Source organism: Martes martes (genome assembly GCF_963455335.1).
Source record: "Martes martes genome assembly, chromosome: 2".
Taxonomy (NCBI): Eukaryota; Metazoa; Chordata; class Mammalia; order Carnivora; family Mustelidae; genus Martes; species Martes martes.
Window position 1 is genome coordinate 193,909,807 of NC_137889.1, and position 16,597 is coordinate 193,926,403.

Genomic DNA, 16,597 nt, shown 5'->3' on the forward strand with positions numbered 1-16,597 from the left:
CTGGAGGTAAACTGCCTGGCGTTGAGCCATGTTACTAGTACTCGTGACCTTGGGCACTTTAATTTCATATTATTTCGCTTTCCCTTTATGTAAAATAAAGCTAGTAATATAATCTAATTGGGTTTTTGGAAGATGAAATCAGACTGTATAGCTCAAATACTCAGAACAGCACCTGGCACACAGTAAAAACACACAATTTTCAGCTATTACTATTACACACGAATTTTCTGTTAACTTGTTTCATATATACACACACACATACATATATATATATATTAGATTTTATTTATTTATTTGACAGACAGAGATCACAAGTTGGTAGAGAGGCAGGCAGAGAGAGGGGAAGGGAAGCAGGCTCCCCGCTGAGCAGAGAGCCCTATGCGGGGTTGCATCCCAGGACCCTGGGATCATGACCTGAGCCCAAGGCACACGCTTAACCACTGAGCCACCCAGGCACCCCAACTGGTTTCTTATATTATACTGGAAAAGTCCTTAAAGGAAAAAAATACTGTTTTGTTTACTCTTCATTCTTAAGCATCTGATACATAGCTTGGTTTTATACTACCTGTTTTTCTTTCCCCTTTTTCCTGCAAGCCCTCCTTAAAATCTTTCCACTGATTTTAGCTTGGTCTCAACTTGTTACAATGGCCAGCACACTCTAGACTGTCTTCCATTTACAAGTGTTACTTTTCTCCCCTTCAAAATCTCCTTCCCTTTTAAACTCAGTTAGGAGGGGTACCTGGGTGGCTCAGTTGGTTAAATCTGCCCTCTCAGCTCCTGCGACGGAGCTTCGCATCAGGCCTCCAATCAGGCTCTCCGCTCAGCAGCAAGTCGCTTCTCTTTTTCCCTCTGTGATCTGTCTCATTCTCTCTCTCAAATAAATAAAATCTTAAAAAAAATAAAAATATTAAACTCAGTCATGGAACAGTGAAGCAAAATGACATTTTCATTCCCTTGGATAATGAACTTTCTGAAAGTTTCCTTGCAGATTTTACCATATTATGTAGTTAAATAATTTTTGGTCATTTCTGTAGTTTCAATTTCTCAATAGCCTGTTTAAATCAACCGTGTACCCCAGCCCCTCCTTGAATTTTTAAATCAAATTTACCATTATATGAATTACAAAGCTATACTACAATTCAACAGAACTAATTCCCCCAGTTAACAAAGCTAGTAGGAGAGCGGGTTGCTTCCCGCGCTGCCTCCGGCTAAGCCTAGGGCAGGAATGAGGAAAGTGTGTCTGGCGACCGGAGTACAAAGCGGCGGCTGCAAAGGGACGGACCCAGGCTAAATCTCCGGTTTGCAGAATTGGATTAAGAGCTCCGCGGAGCAACCGGAAGCATTTGTGCGCTAAGGTCCGTCAGTAAACGGAGAAAACGGAGCCACCCGACTCTACGCACCTCGGCGGGCAGCCCAATAAGCTAAGCGCCCGCCACCCAATCACTGAAAATAAGACTCAAGCCCGGGGACATCCGGGCTGTGGGAGACCGAGCGACGTGATGACGTCATCACGTTTCCCTTGACCGCCCCGCTTCCCCCGCCCGCTTCCCCGCCCCTCTCCGCACTGTGACGCTCCCACGGAGGAACGAAGCGTAAACAGCGCAGGGCATTTCGGGAGCGGGATTGTTTCGCGCAGGAAGCAGGCTCCATTTTAGCGCCGCCCGCCGTCGCCATCTGTTTCCCTTCCCTCCCCCTTACCCCCTCCCGTCCCCAAACCCCAACGAGAAGGCCGGGCCTAGGGCACCAGAAAGGTTGCAGTGAAAGGAGGAAAGGAGAAAAGGGAGAAAGGGAAGAAGCGGGAGGAGAAAGGGTGAGTCGAGAAGAGTGAGCGGTCGAGGCCAAGGTGTGAAGCGCGCAGCCCAGCGGCCGGACTGACGGACGTGCCCGTGCTACGGCTGCCGCGGCTGCGGCGCCCGCGCGAGTCGCTTCGAGGCGGCGGCGGCGGCGGCGGCGGCAGCAGCAGCAGCAGCAGCGGAAACAGGAGGGGAGCAATGGCGGCCGACAGCCGGGAGGAGAAAGGTTAGTGCGGAGAAAGGTGACGGGTGGAGGCGACGCTCCGTAGTGGGTCGAGGGAGCCGTAGTCGTTGTTGCGGGGTGGGGGTTGGGGAGGTTAGCTTGTCCCGCGCGGAGCCGATCCTTCCCACCCGAGACACTCGGACTCACTGGAAGAAACCAGGCCTGTCCTTGTGTCCTCGATCTCCATTTGACCTAGCACTTCATCTCGCCTAGGGTTGGTTTCCGTGTGTTTGTTATTTTTTTTTTTAATCCTATTCCCCTCTTCACTTTACGTTTAGCAGTCCTGGGCGCGGCTGAGAGGGCCTGTTCTGAGTGGCAGACCCTTAGGTTCATTTCCTGGTAGGATTATGCGGATGTAATGCGTATTTTCAGAACGACTCTTTTATTTTAGGCAAAATTTCGAAAACCCTTAAAGCCGCGATCAAAACGATGGCAGTCTAGTAAGTGACCGTATTTAAGAAGTTGTACAAGTGGATTAGTAATCTCGAGAAATATCTACAAGTAATTTATGGCTCTTCCTATTAAATAGGCAGAATGGCAAGAATTGCCCATTTAGTTCCTCGAATACTTACTTTGGAAAACATGATGTTTGAAAAGATACTTACATGTTTTAGGGTTGGCACAAATAATCCTGGCCACTGTTCTGATAGAAACACATTGTGCTAGCACCCAGAGAGTACAACCGGGGACCAACGGATGTAATTTATGGAGAGCTGGAGGAATAACATTACAGTGAAATACAGGAAGAACTGATGTTCGCAGAATGGAATGTCATGTCTTTTGAAATACCGACCTCCCCGGCCCTACAGATATTAATGAATATCCTGGATCATTATCGGTCTGGAGAGTAGGCTAGATTTCATGTTGCCTTAGGGTCTTTTCTAACTTTAAGGATTACCCTGATAGTTTTGGAAAGGTTATAGTTGATAAAAATATGGCACAGCTGCTGCTCTGTATCTCACAAGTCTACTCTTCTGTGTGGTTAATTAACTTGGGCGTGGGGATTTGTTAAATGGATTCTAGGGTCAAGTTGCATTAGGCCTGTATCTTTTTCTACTTAAGAGAAAGAAGCATTTTCATGCTTTAGGATAGGGACAAGCTTGGAAAGTGGTGTGTATGGGAATATGTTTAAGCAATTAATTCAATGATTAGGTTGTAGTATTTCATTTACCTTCCTTAAATCTTAACCCCCCCCCCCCAATTTTGAGAAGTACAAAAGGGTTGTAAACTTCAGGTTGCATGATATTAGTGACAAAAATAAACTTTTTAATTAGTAGTAGTCAGTTATTAAAATAGATGATTTTAATCAATAAAAATTCTGTCAACACTTAATTGTATCAGAGTGTAATCTATGAGCTGTGTGTATGGGTGGTGGTTGTGGTGGGTGAGGTAAACCAAATACAAAAAGAGTAAAAGTTAAGTACTTCCCAGGAGTTCATTGTTAAAATGAACATAGTTGTTAAGTCAGTAATAGGCACATTAACATACATTGTGGAAGAAAAATAGGTTATTTTAAAAAATTGTGTTAGAAATGGATGTAGTGATGAAAATGCAGTCCAAATACATAAACTTTATAACTATTCTTAGGGGCTTACAATGCCACCTATTATCAATACTTAGGATAAGTCGGCAGCTTCTGAAATATCTCACATTTGTGTAGTTTTTAAAAATTAACTTCATTTCCGTAGTTGAACTTATATCTATTTTAAAACCTCTGATATAAGTGCTTATTTTTATAGTTTAGATCAAAGATTGTCTCTGGTTTACTGGGAAGGCTAGCAAATAGAAACCTACTGGAATTGCTGATGGTGTAATGAGAAGATTGCTAGAATAATTCATTTTGTACAAAGGAAACTGAGGTCCAGGGTGTCTCACTTTGTTGATCATGGTCACTCAGCTAGAATAATAACCAGGATTAGAATACCTAATTCCCTCTTCCTTCTCCTATTTCAACAAGGAAAAGTGGGAAGTGAAGTACTTATTAGTTATATTATACGAAACATTATGAAATTATAAAGTTAAGCCCTGTAACAATATTAGATTTGTCACAGGCCTTAAATGATTTCATGAATGATGTAGAATCTTGTTAAGAAATGAATTTAAATTGCAGAAATCTGCTGTTGGTCACAGAACAGTTAAAAGACTAGGTAATAGAGTCCTTGGATTATTGGGCTTTGCACATTAATTGTATAATAAACATTAACTTCTATAATGCATCTATAATACCTGTACTTAGACACTGAAGCCTATGTAAATTGCCAGCTCTCTGATTCTAGTGGTGATTATATGTCCAAAAAGTGAATTTAAAAGAGACTGCAATGTTGGTGGTGTTAACTGTTAGTTTTTCTATATGAGGTATCCGTATCGTTTCTACTTTAAACGCCTTGTATTCATTTTATTTCTTATGCACTTACGAAGTTCTTTCTGAAAGAGTGTGAAAATTTAATATATCCAAAATGAGGGTAATGAGTTACCACTTTCATAAGTAATATGTTTTCTACATTATCAGACTGAAAGCTCCATCAGGGCCAGGAGTGTATGTCTCTCTTGTTCACCAGGTTCTTTGTGACAGTTAATCATGACTCAGTGCCTTGAAAAAATGACTTCAAGGTTGGACTTCATTGGTAACTAACTGAGACATTTGTTGTTGCTATCCAAAGCTAAGAGTGTTCTCAGTTTAAATTGTATATGTACACACACAGTCATATAGGCAAGTACATATAAATATGTACACACAGTTATATATACATACACATATTGTATGTACATAGTATAGCCCTCACTATAGTAGAGCCTTAGAAAAGTTGACTTCCTAGGTCCACTTTAATTAGGGCTTTAGAAAGCATAGAGTATATATTTGATATTCCGTTATATTTGTTTTACCCATAATAGAAATAGGATCAAAAATTTAAAATGCTGTCCTTAGACTTCAAATTGTATGCTTATTGGAGAACAGCAAATTGTGTGGGATGGGAAATGCAAGTCTCTACACTTCAATTTAGAGGGATGGCAGTTCGGAATGACAAAACAGTAGCTGAGACTGGTCTAACCTAAAGTATAACAGAAGGGGAGGTTCCAGGAATTGTTGCTTCTTGTCAAAGTCCATTAAAACTACATTAAATGAATTAAAATCAAAGATATAATGTACTTTGGTGTTTGTAAAACAGAATGGTAGTATATTTAACTGCCAGGTTTTCTTTGTTTGGCTATTCAAGGTCTTAGTTTGTTAAGCTGAACCCTCAAATAAATACTACTTGGTATCTCCTGACCCAGAAGCTTTCAGGTTCTAAACAATGAACTGTGTCTCAGATAAAGGTTAATTTTCTACACTGCTATCCTGGAAGTTAAGATTTGTGGCCTTCCTGGGCCAGGAATTTCAAGGTTAAAGAGTAATTCTGGTATAGTGCAAAGAGCATTAAATTTGGATTCATAGTTACAAGATTTTAGTGAAGTCACTTCAATTCTGTGGGCTTCATTCTGGCATTCTTTTATATACCTAACCTGATGGTTCAAGTACTTTAAAAGCTAGTTAGATTTCCAGTTTCCCAGGATTATCTAAAACAAACAAAACCCCCCCAATAGAACAATTAAAAAAAAAAAAAAAAGCCTTGTTATTCTTAACATCTTGACAGGTTTTGAATAAGCTCTGAAGACAGTGATTCTTTTTATTTTCTTGTTTTGCCTCCTGTATCCCTGGATCTTTACCTTTGTTTCAAAACTCAGTTTGCTATTAATATGAGATGACAAATAAGATTGTGCTAGCTTGCATTAGTGATGATAGTGAAGGCCTTTTTATATCAGTATTGTGAGCACAAAACATTCACAGATTGCGTTTACACAGAAGAGTCAAGCTGTAGCAACAACCTGCATTTTTGTTTTGTTTTTGAGGCAGTGTTTAATAAGTCAAGTCAATTCCAAATAAAAATCTGAATTTGGGAATCCTTTTGAAACTTTGGAAGATCGGACAATATAGTGCTCGGGTTTTGTTAAGGTAGTTAATCCACTAGAGTTGTGTAGGATTGTCCTCTTTACCATTTCTACTCTTTCACAAAGTATCATGTATACTAAACTTCTTTGCAGTTATTTAACATTGTTATTCAGGAGTTATAGGCTTACATGCATACTAGGGTCAGGCAGATTAAAGTCCTTGTTCAATAGTTAATGGTAGGTATTATGTTAAAAAAAAAAAAAGTAGGGGCGCCTGGGTGGCTTAGTGGGTTAAAGCCTCTGCCTTCAGCTCAGGTCATGATCCCAGGGTCCTGGGATCCAGTCCCGCATTCGGCTCTCTGCTCAGCAGGGAACCTGCTTCCCCTCCTTTCTCTCTGCCTGCCTCTCTGCCTACTTGTGATCTGTCTCTCTGTCAAATAAATATATAAAATCTTTAAAAAAAAAAAAAGTATAAGAGATGGCATGGTCTGTGTGTAGGCAGTAGTTGTAAATACACGTTTCCCAGGCATAAATCCAGATTGTCTCTTGCAAAACCATGGCATATATTATCGTCTCTGTATCAGTACTGCTCCTGCTGATTGCTTTCAGATGAGAATCTGGTTCCTTAATGACCAAATAGTCCTTTTAAAAAATGCAAGGTGTGCATTTTTGTATTGGATGCTTGGAGTTTCCACAACTATGTCCAAGAGCTAGATTCCCATCATCTAGATTGTTAGGGTATAACTTTTGGATGAATTTTTATTTTAGCTGTAAGTAGAAATACTGTTTAATGACTAATTTTGTGTTTCATTTGAGCTAACTCATTGTGACAAAACTCATTTTGGTGTTGCATCCTTAGTTTTTTAATTTTCTAAAATAATTTTCAAAAAATACTGTATTTTTAAAAAATATTTTATTTACTTAAGAGCATGAGCTGGAGGGAGAGGGAGAAGCCGACTCCATGCTGAGCAGGGGGCCTGATGTAGGACTTGATCCCAGGACCCCGGAATCATGACCTGAGCCTAAGGCAGACATCTAAGCGACCAACTGAGCCACCCAGGTGCCCCAATACTGTATTCTTTATATAGACTTAATCCAAAAACTACGTGAAGTGCTTTATCTCATAGAAATATTACAGCAGAGTTATTTTTGTAGTACATGAATTTTATGTTCATAGAATTCTTCTTAATCTGGCATTTGCTAACCTTTGTTTTTTATTGTTAATATTCTTAGGTCGGGGTGCTGCTGTCAAGCTATTATGAAAGAATTGAATATCTAAAATATACATAATAATAAATAGAATATACGGTGTATATACTTAGGATGAAGAGTGATTTAAATTTATTAAAAATAAAGTTTATTTGAAAAAATAACATGAAAATTAAATTTATTAAGGTACTTTAAAGAAGGCCACACTAGAAAACTAGTGGGTATTATTTTATCTCTTAAATTACGTTTTTTCCAAAAGGAATGTGCCAGTGATGATTAGTCTTCAGCAGCAGTAGCTTCTCAGAATATTAAAATAATATTTGCTTTCTTTATAATTCATTCTGGGTTGAAAAAATGAATTGAAATATGTATAAAGTGTACTTTTTCTATCCAGTCGAAGAATTGGTCAGAGAAAGCAGCTTAAGTTAACTTTATAATCCATTACTGTAAACTCTCACATTTTAAAACTGTATTTCAGTTTTTAAAAATACACCTTACATTTGTAATTAAAATCCTTAAGTTTAAACAGAACTAAGTAGATGATGATAGCTTTGAAAACACCTACTAAGTATTTGACACTTCTCCATCCATTAGGTAGAGTTTTTGTCTCCTCTCTTGGAACCTGAGTAGACTTGTGATTGCCTCTGAATAAAATACTGAACTGAGCTTTTGCTTGTTTTTTTCTCTTTTGGGGTGTACTTATTTAGAGCCCTAAACCACCATGTAAAAAATCTGCCTCCCCTGAAGCTGCCATGAGAGAGTGACCACAGAAAGAAATGCTCTAGAAGCCTTAGCTGTATTGAGTCTTCCCCATGTAGGTGCCAGCCAGACGGGTGAATGTACAAGCTTTCAGGTGATTCTAGCCCTGCCCGTCATCTGACTGCAGCCACAGGAGAGCTTCGTTGAGCACCAGAACCATGGCAATAATAATAAATTACTGTATTGTTTTAGCCACTGTGTTTTGGGATGGCGTATTATATAGCAGTAGGTATTAGAACATGGATATATCTATTTATTTATTTATTTTAAAAAGCGGATTTTTGTGTTAACCAGATTTTATGTATCATCTATGCTCGTCATTAACACAAGGTTCGTGGCAGGCAGGATTTATTAGAATTTGATAGTGATAGGGAAAGGCTTCTAGGTTAAAAACTCATCAGGAGATTCAAATAACTGTGCTCCTGTTCCTTTCCCCGAACACTGATACTTTTATTCTAAATGCCTCTTATCAGAAGTGAAGAAACTGGAGCTCAGACTGGGACCTTCCTGAAGATAACTTAGGTCTTAAATGAAGACCTGGATTTTCTTCCAAATCCAGATCTTCTGTATATTTTATTACAGTAAAGATATGAGAGGTTTCAGTAATGGAGAAAAGTAGTTTAAAATGTCATATATATTAGGGGTTGGCAAACTTTGTAAAGGGTCAGATAGTAAATAATATTTTAGGCTTTGTGGACCACATAAGGGTTTGTCATATGTTCTTTGCACTATGCCCCCCTCTCCACCCCATTACCCCCTGCTTTGAACACAATCTTTAAGATACAGAAGCCATTCTTACCTTGCTGGTCAAATTAAGTCATAGGCTGAATTTGTTCTGCAGGTTTTTGTTTGCCAGTATTGTGATAAAAACAGGTAGGTTATTGGTCTAATGAAATATATGGATAAAAATGTGTAAAACATAAGTGAGGATATAGTGTTTGTTCTTAAAGTATATAATGTCATAAAGCTATAATGTCAGTCATACAGAGCTTTCTGGTGCATTAATTTTAAATTTAGTGCACATGACTTTTTTATAATTTCTATTTTTGTTGTTTCTCTTATACTTTGTTTAAAGGTTTTTCAAATGTTCCCCATCTAATTTAGTTCTAGATTTAGAAAACCTGAACTTGTAGGCTTGTACCCATCTGTTTCTAGACACATGAATTTGGTCAGCTTGTACTTCTGAGCTCCTTTTTTTTAAAAAAATCTGTAAAGTAATGGATGATAAAACATACTTTAGGTGTTTCATGTAGTATATATATGATATATGTGAAAGTGGTAAAATGTTAAAAAAAAAGTAAGCATTGGTTAATATTTATTGTCTTAAAACTTTATAGCTGCTTTTAAAAAACTGCAACCAGTCTCTACATTGGACTAATACAATTATTTGTTAAGGCTCTTTTAAACAATACCCTTTATTTAAAATAGGGAAACCATGATTTAAACATTCCTGAAATTTAAATTGATTTAAATCAACCTGCACAAATGTTTCACTCTGTGTTAGATTTAGCACATATAAAGTGTATAATTTCATGTAAATGTTCAGGCTTTTGGGTTGATATTTCTAATATGTAGCTAGTGATTTTATGAAAAGATTTGTGTAGCACTGTGTTTACTTAATTGCCTATTTCATTGGGATAGGGTTTTTTTGCTTTTTTTTTTGGTTTTTTTTTTTGTTTTTTTTGCTCAGCAATGTAGTTGATTCTGTGAAGATCTGTTGGATCTACTTTTTTACTGACTAGAGAACTATAAGTAAAAATAAAAACAGTCCATATAGTATATATATTCATTTTAGAAAACCAGTAAGGTATACTGTTAACTACCCAAAGAAATCAATTGATATGCCATTCCAGCGTATGGAATGTTCTTTTTTTTTTTTTCTTTTAAGATTTATTTATGTATTTGAGACAGATAGCATGCATGCATTGTTGGGGAGGAGCAGAGGGAGAGAATCTCTATAAAGAACACATGCTTAGCTTGGAGTCCAACACAGGGCTCAATCCCATGACCTATGAGACCATGACCTGAGCTGAAACCAGGTGGGACTCTCAGAGAACTGAGCCACGTAGGTGCCCATGGATGTTCTTAAGCAGCAGTGGTCTTTAATTCCAAACACTGAAGAAGGTGTGTTCTTAAATAGCAATTGTGTCTGATTCCAAATACTGAGATGTTACTTTTTCCATATCCCATGTAATCTTTCTTATACCTGCATTAAGTATTTTAATTCTCTTCAGTCACTGATTTCTGTCCACCTTTGAAGATATTTTAGTCTCATTTATCCTGTTTATAGACCTCAGGTCAGATTAATAGCCCTTGTTATAATTTTGAATGGGCTTTGCTTTTTGGCTGGAGGCATAAATAAAATTATCCTATCTCATCAGTGTTCATGACTTTACATTTCCCTTCACCATACTTTAAATTTGGAAAGATATTTTTGACACCAGAATACTTAATAATGTTGAAAGCATTTATCATTAGCTTTAGTGTACATTTAAAAAATTATTTAATTTTTTAAAAAGATTTTTATTTGAGAGAGAGTGAGCAGGAGAGCATGAGCATGAACAGGGGCAGAGGGAGAGGGAGAAGGAAGAAGCAGACTCCCTGCTGAGCAGGGAGCCCGATATGGGGCTCTATCCTAGGATCCTGGGATCATGATCTGAGCCACAGGCAGACATTTAATGGACTGAGCCACCCAGGCACCCATATAATAAAAATCAATTTAAAGTAGTAAATAGGCATGTATTTCTAGGATTTATTTTGTCCTGTTGGATATGGCGGGAGTAAGGATACAGTGAGAAAACGGAGTTGCTGGTTTTTACCATCATTCAGTATGTCGATTATAGTCAACAGTTCTTTTGTCTGAACAAGTTAACATGTTTCATAGTTTATACCAGCATCCCGAAATGATTTCTCTGTAGGACGGAAGTACTTTTTTTTTTTTTTTTTTTTTTTTTTTTACTTTTAATGTTACTTTGATGTTTTTGGACAGAATAGCTGTAAGAGTAGTACAAAAGATTTTTTTACCTTTCAACCATATTCCACAAATGTTAACTTTTCATCACATTTTCTTGGATTCAGTCTTCCCTAATTTTCTCTGTGGACATATGCCTATGCAGACACACTTTTTTCCCTGAACCATTTGTCAGTTGCAGACATGATACTTCTTTGTCCCTAAATACTTAAATATGTATTTCTTTAAGAATTAGGACTTTTACTTACTGATGGTGCTATCAAAATTCAGGAAATTAACAGTGACATTTACTGTAATCTGCAGACCTTATTACTAGCTTCCCAGTTATGTGCCTTATTCAGTTACCATGTCTTTTTATTCTCCTTTAATCTGGAGTAATTTCTTACTGTTTGTAGTTCATGACTCTTCATTTCGGTTTATTTGATGTTTCTCACATAAAGGTTCAGAGTTTGCATTTTTGCATCCGAATATCACAATTGTTGCGCATCATGCCAGGTGGTCTTTGATATTGATTTGGGTGTGGTTAAGTTGGAATCTGTCATGTTTCTCCATTGTAAAATATTTTTTTTTTCTTGATACTAAGTATCTTGAGGTATACACAGTCCTTGGTAAGTGTATGTTGATGTTACACACTTGTATTTCTGTCCTAATTTTTTGTGCACATTTTAAAGCAGGTAGAAAAATTAGAAATTAAAAAATGAGATACAGTTAAAGAAATTCTTAACATTTTCTTTTTGTACTCCAGTATATGCTTTTATACCCTATGGGGTGGGTATATACCACTCCTGGCTTTGTAGACAAGAGATCTATATCGTGTCCTTTACTTTGTATGGTTTTATAGAATTAGTCTTGTGTCTAGATCCTGAAATAAAATGTCTTTGAGGGTTATGTTATCATGTATGTAGACCCAATGTAGTAGTCAAAGATAAATGCTTAATGGTAATGATTTTTCCCTATTTTTAATTTTCTTGCTTTCAGATGGAGAACTTAATGTTCTAGATGATATTTTGACTGAAGTACCAGAACAGGATGATGAACTGTATAATCCAGAGAGTGAACAAGATAAAAACGAGAAAAAGGGTATGTAATTTTTAAAGAATTTTTGTTAAAATAAGTTTCAATAGATTTGATGTATTAAGAAAGTGACTTTGTATTTGTTCTTATTCCTTGAATCTGTTAACACCAATAGTACAGTCATAACAAACTGTGATACCCAGTTCTTTATGAATACAAGTGATCTATTTTTTTTTCAATGTGTGAGATATCTCATACCGGAATTTATTCCAATATTTGCAAGCTTTTTTTTTATGATTAACATTTCAGAAGACATTTTAAAGAAATGAGTCTTTGGTATGTATTATCTGTTAATCTTGGGTGAAACAAATAGAGTGCCTAGAATACATTTATATGCTTTCTTTAAATTGTGTTTTTAAGGATCAAAAAGAAAAAGCGACCGAATGGAATCTGCTGACATCAAGCGACAAAAGCCTTCTGTTCATTCAAGGCAGTTGATTTCTAAGCCACTGAGCTCATCTGCGAGCAATAACAAAAGAATAGTTAGTACTAAAGGAAAGTCAGTTGCAGAGTATAAAAATGAGGAATATCAAAGATCTGAAAGAAGCAAGCGTCTAGAAGCTGATCGAAAGATTCGTTTGTCAAGCAGTGCTTCTAGAGAACCTTATAAGAGTCAACCTGAAAAAACTTGTCTCCGGAAAAGAGATCCTGAAAGGAGGACCAAATCCCCTACGCCAGATGATTCTGAGGTAGTAAATGTTATTGCAGATGTAAAACAAAGCAGTTCTTTTTGAGGCTTTAGAACTGTTTATTCACTCTGACCTTTTCTGTTATATGACTGCTGATTCCCTTTTTCTTTAAACATCAGAGAATTGGGCTTGAAGTGGATAGACGTGCAAGCAGATCCAGCCAGTCCTCTAAGGAAGAAGTGAACTCTGAAGAGTATGGCTCTGACCATGAGACTGGCAGCAGTGGTTCTTCTGATGAGCAAGGCAACAACACTGAGAATGAGGAGGAGGGGGTGGAAGATGTGGAGGAAGATGAAGAGGTAGAAGAAGATGCAGAGGAAGATGAAGAAGTGGATGAAGATGGAGAAGAGGAGGAGGAGGAAGAAGAGGAGGAGGAGGAGGAGGAGGAGGAGGAAGAAGAGGAGGAAGAAGAAGAATATGAACAGGATGAGAGAGACCAGAAGGAAGAGGGAAATGATTATGATACTCGAAGTGAAGCTAGCGACTCTGATTCTGAATCTGTTTCTTTCACAGATGGATCTGTCAGATCTGGTTCAGGCACAGATGGATCAGGTACTACTTTTTGTATTTATAAGTTTGTCTTTTGAAGTAAAAAAAAGACAAACTTTTTTTTTAAAGACAGATTTATTTCTGAACATGTTTAAATTGAATTATAAAATATTTTGAGATGTGGGGTGTTAATAAGATTGTCTTGTGTTTTGTACTTTTGAGTAATATAAATACATTTGAGATTTATATGTCTTAGTAAATGTGTTTCCCAGCTTCGAATTGATTATATTCTAAATGAATACAAGTCTGATTATTTCTCTGTGTAGAAATGTATTTCAGATTTTAATGTTATAAATTCTTAGATTTCCATACTAGCCAACATCTTATTTAAACACTAATGTCTGATGTACTTAAAGTATATTGATATGGAACCTGTCTACTAGGTACTATAGTTTTGCCATGTTAAATAAATGACTATAGATTTCTATCACATATGGTAATAGAAATCTTAACTTTTTCTTTTGGGAGTATACACTGTTTTTCCAATTCTGTACTTGAGGGTTGACTGACTTGGGCAGGATCTCCCAAAGGCCGGGTATAAAACTACAAGAGGTGGAAAGTAAGAGTTTAAGTTTCTTGTGGGGTGATTGGTTAAGGGCTCTCTTGGGTCGTCATTCCTTCAATACTACATGTCCTACCATTTTATCCCTATCTGATCTACGAGATGTAAATATAGGAATGCTAGGTAGTTGCAGTCATTAGGCTAAGGGTGGAGATCCTCTTTTGAGGGGAATTTGATAGTGTACAAGGAGAGGTTCGGGTACTTAAAAGATCCCTTGCCATTTTATGATGGTTATGCATGTTGTCGTGGCTGTCTTCTGTCTGGATGTAGCCAGATCTGCTGTGTATTCTAAATGAACTAAATGTTAGGATAGTAAGATAAATAATGTTCTGTTATATAGGATCATTATAACTTCATTATTATAAAATTTTATCATTTTTATAGTACATTGTTAGTAAATCATACTCTTAAAATTGTATAGGTGATAGAACAAATGGCCACCTACTTTCTGTTTTTTAGAGATTGGTAACAAGTGCTTTCAACCTTTTGCTCACTGCAGTTCTAGTTTGGGAGTTTAGAGGATTTTAAAAGGGCTTAAAGAGCTAAAATGAGTAGATGAGTAGTTGAGTTTGATTAAAAAAACTTTGTGGAATCTTTTTTTTTTTTTAAAGATTTTATTTATTAGAAATCAAGAGAGAGCACAAACGGGGTGGGAGCAGAAGGAGAGGGTAAAAGAGAAGCAGACCTCCCCTTGAGCAGGGAGCCTGATGGGGGGGGGGCTCAATCCCAGGACCCTGGGATCATGACCCAGTCCTAAGGCAGAGATTTAATCGACTGAGCTACCCAGGTGCCCCAAACTTTGTGGAATCTTTAATTATACTTTCCCATCATACTTTTTGCAAACTGATGGGATTGTGTATCTTTTATAATTATAGTAATGGATAGAGAACAAAAAGTGCATTTACAATAGCATGAATGTTTACTTACTGTGATGAATGTGTTAAATATCCATGGGGTAGGGGAAATTCTATTTTAGGAATCTTCTTTTTGGTATCTGTGTTAGGAACAATATTTCTTATTTGTCTTATTTAAGTCAAAGAAGAGAGATTTATTTAAATGGATAGGACTTAAAATAATCTACATTTTTAACAAGCTTCTAGGTGGTGGTGATACTGTAGCAAGGTACTTGATAATACTTCCTATTTTAATGGAGAAGACATTTCAGATTAAATGGTAGCCAGTAGTTTCATGAACCTATACATCGAAACTGTTTATTGGAGAATTTATTATTTTCAAAGAGATACCTGGAATTCTTACTTTGCTTATTAAAGGAAATTGGATTATCCTTGAAGATCCCTTATGTGGAACATGATTTAGAGACTGTTTATTGTGCAGGAAGTTACTATTTTTAATCATGGAGTAGTTTTTCATAAAAATGTGTGAAAGAAAAATGGGGGTGGATTTGGAACTCTCTAATTAGGAGATACCTGTTTTTTTTAAAGATTTGTCTAAGAGAGAGCACGGGCGCATGAGGGTAGGTAAGGGGTAGAGGGAGAGTCTCTAGCAGAGGCTCTGCTGAGTGTGGAGCACAGTTCAGGGCTAGATCTCATGACCCTGAGATCATGACCTGAGCTGAAATCAAGAGTTGAACGCTTAACTAACTGAGTCACCCATTTAGTAACCCCAGGAGATGTCTGTTTTTAAACAGAAGGGATCACAGTTTACTTTCTGTGTTAATGCATTTTCTGGTTTCTAGTTTATTATACCTCTTTTTTTTTTCTTCAGAATTTTCAGTAACTTATTTATAAAAGTGGTACACTTTGGTGGTCATTAAAAGTTTATGTTAAATGGCTTTCATTGTTCTTTTGAGCTGAGAATCGTAGTTAGGAGAGGAGATCATAAAGAGTAGTAAGAGTTACTTATTAAAAAAAAAGCGTGAAAAAATCCTTGGAGATTTCTAATGGTATTTATTTTAAAAGTCAAGGAAGTTTTCTCTTAAAAAAAAAAAACAGTTGGACAGGATCTTAACTTTGCTTCTTTTTTTCTCATGTTAGTGAGAGATCTTTGGTACTTTATAAAATACTGTTCTTAATTATCAACAGAAGGTGTATTATTAGTGATCAGCTCATAATGCTTAGACTCCTACGTGTTCCAAGAGAAAAAATGATAGACATGTTAGAATTTTTAAATAAAGAATTTAACAAGGTTGTATTTTTAATCTTGGTGAATGTCATACTCATTGATTCTCACTGGGTTGTATTTCTGCTGAGTGCTAGGCACTAAATATGAACATGTAGTCAGTGAACAAAATACAAGTATGAGAAAGAGATTTAGGATTTGACAAAACCTGTTTCTCTATTTGGGTGAGGTTTTTTAGTCATTTTATACCAAAAGGCTTCAGTCTGTTCACTTGAAGTCTTATAGTTGACCCTGAGGGAGAGAATTCTTGAAACTTTTCAAAGTTCAGGGGTGCCTGGGTGGCTCTGTTGGTTAAGTGTCTGCCTTCAGCTCAGGTCATGATCTCGGGATCCTGGGGTTGAGCCCTGTGTCCAGCTCCCTGTTCAGTAGGGAGTCTGCTTCTTCTCCCTCTGTGATCTCTCTTGCTCTCTGAAATAAATAAACAAAATCTTAAAAACAAAACAAAACAAAAAAACAAAAAGCTTTTGAAAGTTCAAGTATCAGTCAAAGCAAGTGAGCCTGGAAATAAATGCTTTTCTGGAAATATGTCATACTTGGTTATTTGAGATACCATGATGTCCTCGTGGCTGCTAGCTTTAAATGGGCTTGGCTTTGTAGTTGTGCCAGTACGTGCTTCCCTGCTCTTCTCTTTCAGTCCTGTGTTAGGAAAACCAGCGTCACTTACAAGCTGCTTAGGTCTTTTTGGAGAAACAGCAGTACATA

General features: G+C 37.1%; 1 protein-coding gene across 3 annotated transcripts in view; it reads left to right on the plus strand.

Annotated features, from left to right (window-relative positions):
* Positions 1 to 1,608: 1,608 nt before the first annotated feature.
* Positions 1,609 to 16,597, plus strand: part of YTHDC1 (YTH N6-methyladenosine RNA binding protein C1) — a 35,871-nt gene continuing 20,882 nt past the window's right edge. For all 3 annotated transcript variants that reach the window (XM_080796595.1, XM_080796596.1, XM_080796597.1), the window contains exons 1-4: positions 1,609 to 2,019; positions 11,861 to 11,962; positions 12,317 to 12,645; positions 12,765 to 13,197. In XM_080796595.1, coding sequence (XP_080652721.1) covers positions 1,992 to 2,019; positions 11,861 to 11,962; positions 12,317 to 12,645; positions 12,765 to 13,197 — 892 coding nt within the window. In that variant the 5' untranslated portion in view covers positions 1,609 to 1,991. The remainder of the gene's footprint in view (positions 2,020 to 11,860; positions 11,963 to 12,316; positions 12,646 to 12,764; positions 13,198 to 16,597) is intronic.